The sequence below is a fragment of the Engraulis encrasicolus genome, chromosome 4 (assembly GCF_034702125.1).
Source record: "Engraulis encrasicolus isolate BLACKSEA-1 chromosome 4, IST_EnEncr_1.0, whole genome shotgun sequence".
Classification (NCBI taxonomy): domain Eukaryota; kingdom Metazoa; phylum Chordata; class Actinopteri; order Clupeiformes; family Engraulidae; genus Engraulis; species Engraulis encrasicolus.
In genome coordinates this window covers 21,387,056-21,392,983 of record NC_085860.1, presented here as the reverse complement: position 1 = coordinate 21,392,983, position 5,928 = coordinate 21,387,056, and the positions used below count along the sequence as shown (strand labels likewise).

The window sequence follows — 5,928 nt, the reverse complement described above, 5'->3', positions numbered from 1 at the left end:
AGTACAGTAGCAATGCAGATCACCTTTCTGGGCCATCAGCGTTTCGTGTCTAAGGGTCGCTCAGAGCAAATCCTACAGAGCACAAAAGTCTACTAGGGAGGGAGCCTGGCCCGGCACTAAACATGGGACCATCCCACAATACAATGCACTCTCTCACACACACAGACGGACAGGTGATCAAAGAACAGGAGGAGATAGGTATTGCATAGCTACGCATATGATTTCTGCACAACACAGAGACTGTAGCAAAGTTTCTGACGTGTGTGGGTTCCAATGCATTTCTGACGGTATGCATTTCTGACAATAGGGGTGTTTGTGTGTGTGTGTGTGTGTGTGTGTGTGTGTGTGTGTGTGTGTGTGTGTGTGTGTGTGTGTGTGTGTGTGTGTGTGTGTGTGTGTGTGTGTGTGTGTGTGTGTGTGAGACAGAGAGTATATGTCTCTATGTACTTCTGACAGGCATAGACGAGTACATACGTGTGTGTTTGAAAGAGAAAGAGAGAGTATGTCTCTATGTACTTCTGATAGGCATAGGCAAAGGCTCGTGTGTGTGTGTGTGTGTGTGTGTGTGTGTGTGTGTGTGTGTGTGTGTGTGTGTGTGTGTGTGTGTGTGTGTGTGTGTGTGTGTGTGTGTGTGTGTTCCAGCTGCAGAGTGAGTCGTGCAGCACAGTGAGAGGCGTGGAGCTCCTGGGGGAGGCTGGCTGACTAGAGGAGGCACGCATAGCAGGCAGCTGTGTCTCCCCACCACCCACTGAGCTACTGAGTTAACCCAGGGATGCTCACACACACACACACACACACACACACACACACACACACACACACACACACACACACACACACACACACACACACACACACACACACACACACACACACACACACACACACACACACAATCTCATTTGATGCTCTCACACACATACACTCACTCGCACGCACGCATGCACGCACATCCAGTGGCGTGATGCAACCCAGATGGGAGCCAAAAATGTCTACTTCTCTCCTCCGTAGATGTCTGTCAGACTGATGGGGAAACACCCAGTCAGTAGAGCGGTGTAAATGGAAGACTACACGGAGAGAGGAAATGAGGTACAAGGAAGGCAGTACTTAGCCATCGCTTTTCGTTTGATTATGTCAGTCATATTTTTTAGCATCATTTAACCCATTGATGCTGGATGCTGCGTATATGCTACACTGACCTAGGCGCCTGGAGCGACACAGACGCAGCATTCAGGCTCATGAGATTTGAGGATTTTTTTTAGTAAAAATGTGGTTAGGGCTTAGGCATTTAGCAGGCTTTTTTTGCAGTTGCCTTGGTTAAAATGGGTTAAATGATTGTATGCATTGCTAAGATTTTTTCATTTGAAGGTTTCTCCTTCAATGTATCTACTTCAAAAGGTATGCTCCTCTTCATGTGTGAATGACATTGTAACTACAGTATGCGCTGACAATAGATAAACATCTTGCCTTTCATGTTGAAAGCAAGTGCACCTGTGTTTTTCAGTACTGGTAAAGGACCTCTGTTGAAATGATTCTCTCTTTGTCTATTCAATGTTCCAGGTCTCTCTCTAAACCTTAGTGTAAAAGAACCTGGCTCTACTGGTTCTCTAAATAAAGGGGTATCAGTCAAGAAGGACCTTGCTTCGCCTATCTAACATCTTAGACGAACGAAACTTGTTTTCTGGACTAGCTAGCTACCCTCCTGGGAGAGTGCTATTGTGTGGGCAGTTAGGATGCACCGGTCTTGGCCCCCCGATACTTGCTCATAACACTCACACTCATACTCGTCAAACACTTGCTGATACCAGGCACCGATACTGTCATTACACAGCACAACACAATATCTCATCACGTTCCATTGACTTGGAAGCAGCATAGGAAGAAAGCGCCATTTACCAACTAAACCATTTACTAACTAATGTTTAAATCAAAATGGAAATGGAAAATAAAACAAATATCACAGGTGGGAAAAAACAAGGCTGTGCATTTATTTTCATTGTATGTTGGGGGTAAAAGCATCTGTACTCGATATCTGCAATTACAGATATCAAATGTATTCGTACTAGTATCAGTATTCAAAAAAAGTGGTATCATGCATCTCTAGTGGGCTCTATTGTACTGTAGGAGAAGCAGTGGCCTAACGTTTAGGGGGTTGTTCTTAAGATCAGAAGGTTTCCCGTTCGAATCCCACTCTTGCCACTCCCTACACCGCCATCAATGGCTGAAGTGCCGTTGAGCAAGGAACCTAACCCCAACTTGCGCCAAGGACTGTAACCAATACACTATAAATAACTGTAAGTAGCTTTGGATAAAAGCATCAGAAAAGTGTAATGTAATGTAAGGTACCTTGGGTCTGGCTCCTGGCTGGGTGTTGGGCTGTGGTCTGAAAGCACACACCAGGTGGATGATGGGCAAGAGGTCCTCCTGTTGGACAGAGACAGACACTTTAGTGGTCAGCCATGTTGTTGTTTAACCCGCTAAGACACGCCGAGTTACAAATTTGCCGTTATCGGAATAGCAATGACCAAGTCATAGTGCATTACTTAAGACCTTGTGTGTATGTCATAGTAGTAGTAGTATAGTACTATGGCAGTTCACTTTTCAATGACTATTACAACATGCCGCAGGAGGCATGCAATGCATTACATGGCTACTGCCAGATCAACACATGGGTCTATTTAACAAACGCTAGTAATGAAGAACTTACACAGGTACACAGAAATATAGACAGATGTACGTTGTGCGAGCGCGCGAGAGAAACAGATCATTAAAATGGATAGCAAAGTCAAAAAAAAACCTTGAGAAGTGTGGCAGGGCCAGTTAACAGGACACAGCACAGTCCATATGATTTATTTTGCCACCGTCCTCCACTAATACTACTGTACCACTTCAAAATTTATAAAAATGTCTTTTAGTCAGATTTCTTTCTCAGAGTACAGTTATTATGGTCATGTTTCTTTAAAGGGAGAAAAAAAATCAGAACAGAGTGTTCGGTGACATGTGACTTCTGCTCTCCGGTGCCATGTTGTCCTCGGCTGATAAGCAACACGAGGCTCCACGGCACAGCCATACAGGAACTATACACCGCTCAACTGGCACCCATTCACAACACAATGCAACCTGTCTCGGAACATTAAACAACAGCTGTTGAGCGAGTGTGCGTGCCAGTTTCTGTGCCCAGTGGCAGCCTGACCCTGCTCTGGTCCCGTATGTCGCCACAGACTTTGTTCCTGATGGTAATTTGACCCTCCACTGTCCTTTAGTTCTGCAGCGAACATGACTCTGACCACGCCGTGTTCTACAAACAATGCTTGTTTGTGTTGTGTCTTTGGACTGATGCAAAGGCGTTCCAAGTTGTGTAGCCAGGGCACTGACTGGTTACCTAACGACCGTTTAGAAGGGAACACAGTGCTGTTTGTTTTGTTTACGTGTCAGTGTATGTATATGGTGGATTACCATATCAGCCCTATCTCCCAAAGGATGTGTTTTTATTTACCTTTCTGAAGGCGTCCCTGACGTGCAGGTTATCTGTGAGCAGTTTGCCTGAATAAATAAGTCTCTGGTCCTTCTCCACCTGAGATTGAGGAACAGGAATATGAAGTTACCACCATGCAGTTGAGCAACTGACTGATGATGTCAACTTACTTTTTGACAGCAGGGCTGTTAACAGCAAATACAGTGCGGAATGTATTAGCAAGAGAAGACGTCGAACGGAAAATATTAATTAGGTTGAGACAAGACACAAAGTTAAGGCTCAAACAGCCAAATATTAAAGTTACCGATTTTCCCAGACGACTTTTAACATGTGTCAACAGTGTAAATCACGGGACAAGGGTCATTTCAATTGTTTTACGTAGTCTGCAATCTAAGCGCAGGCATCCTTGATCAGTCAGGTTATTCTGACAAAAGAATAACAAAGTCAAATACGTGGGTGTCATAGCAGTTGTTGTATCAAGTCTGAAACATTTAACAGCTGTCCGTGAGATCTCATTGTTTAACTTACGCTAGCCCCTAGCAGGCTAACTGCTAACACAAAACATTCCATCAGTGTGACTTACTGGATGGGAGGGATAAACCCTGGACAAATGCCTCTTCAGGTCCAGAATCGTCCAGTGTAGTTGCACTCCTTCGACTATTTGGTCTCCATCCTCTTGCCTCGGTGTTTTTACTATCAACTTCATCGTGTTCGGGTCGGGTGAAGAACTTCTGTCGTTCATATTGTTCTCTTGATTTTGAGTAGCTAGGATAACTGGCTACGCCGTCGTGGCTAAAAACAACTAGCTATAACAACGAAATAAGCTATATGCACACGTCCCAAAGCGTTTTGTTAATTAGTTAAATTATCATGCCTGTCATACACACCACTTGTCACTGTCTGGCCACGGGAAATCGAGACGGCTGGGAACCTAAAGTTTCGGACAGATGACAATTGAGGAAATAACTAGCAGGGTGTGTTGTTTCCAAACAAGCGCTGGCCGTGTCTGATTGGTCCACACCATCTGGAGTTCAGACGTGGAGCCTGTCGAAAAGTACGTCGTAGCAAAGAAAATGGAATCTTGTACAAGAACGACAACTAGCTGGTGTGGCCAGGAGTGGCACTGCAGCTATGTTATCGCAGCCAGAGCCGTAGAGAAAGAGTTGGATCATCCTTTGATCTTTGCCGACGAGTGGTCACGTGGTTTGCGTAGTCTACGCCCACCGCAGAAGGGTCCTATACACCGGGAGCTGTCAATATATTTCATTGAGCGAGAGCGTCCTTTTACGGTAATTATATCAGATTATACCCCCCCCCCAAAAAAACGAGTTCGGTTTGTTTTTTGTAGGCCATTTTATGGCCTTCATTGTCATGTAAAAATATTGTAGTGTCAATACCGTAATACTGTAATATCATTGCAGTTACACTTTTGGAGGGAAACGTCATCTTAGCTAGGAAGCTCCATTACTTACCATTGAGATGCTAATTGTCCGTAGCCCTTGATAATGTCTATTTGTTTTGGATTCAGCAGATTTACAGTAGGATATTTTAATGGATAAAATACTTCCAATACATAAAAAAATAAACACACACACGCATATATATATATATATAAACACAGCATGTCCAGTTGTAGGCCTACAGTAATATAACATTATGTTAATTTCGGCCTTTATGATGCTAGTCATCATCAGGACCTGCCAAACCACTCAATGCAGGGATGCAAATGAAACATGAACATGATGCAATGAACATGAAGTAAATAACCCACAGCTGTACAACCTGTGCTTGAATGGTTCAATCTTTTATTTGAAAGAAAAATTACTCCAAATAATAATAGTTATATTGGTATAGAAACATAAACAACCCAAACAAAATAACTATGAATAAAACGGCATGTCTGTGTACATGACAAGACGTGTGTGTGTGTGTGTGTGTGTGTGTGTGTGTGTGTGTGTGTGTGTGTGTGTGTGTGTGTTCGTGAAATCAATAATGCATGAAGAATTGGAATTCACTGGAACTGGAAACATGCTGGAACTTCCAATGCATTGAAAGCATCAACCTATGACCAGAGTGGAGCAGACAGGAGAAAAAAAAGAGAGAGAGATTTATTTAAATACATGGCATGGGTGTTGGTGCTGAAAGGGATTGATTTGAATATTTCAGAAAAGACTGATTTGCTGGGATATTCACACATAACCATCTCTGGGGTTAACAAAGAATGGTAAGGGGGGAAAAAGGGTGAGCAGAGATTCTGTGGGCAAAACCACCAACACCACCTCCTGCACCTCCTGTACCAGTCTGCTGTAGTGGTCTCCACCAATACCACCAGTCTGCACCTCCTGCACCTGCCTGCTGTAGCGGTCTCCACCAACACCACCTCCTTCACCTCCTGCACCAGCCTGCTGTAGCGGCCTCACCAACACCACCTCCTTCACCTCCTGCACCAGCCT

The 5,928-nt window shown here is 44.1% G+C and overlaps 1 protein-coding gene across 1 annotated transcript in view; it reads right to left on the bottom strand.

Annotated features, from left to right (window-relative positions):
• The window catches only part of herpud1 (homocysteine-inducible, endoplasmic reticulum stress-inducible, ubiquitin-like domain member 1), a 22,383-nt gene extending 17,883 nt beyond the window's left edge, over window positions 1-4,500 (bottom strand). Inside the window, exons 1-3 of the mRNA XM_063196877.1 lie at window positions 4,059-4,500; window positions 3,497-3,574; window positions 2,347-2,424 (exon numbers count right to left, since the gene is read on the bottom strand). Coding sequence (XP_063052947.1) covers window positions 2,347-2,424; window positions 3,497-3,574; window positions 4,059-4,217 — 315 coding nt within the window. The 5' untranslated portion in view covers window positions 4,218-4,500. The remainder of the gene's footprint in view (window positions 1-2,346; window positions 2,425-3,496; window positions 3,575-4,058) is intronic.
• Between the last annotated feature and the right edge of the window lie 1,428 nt (window positions 4,501-5,928).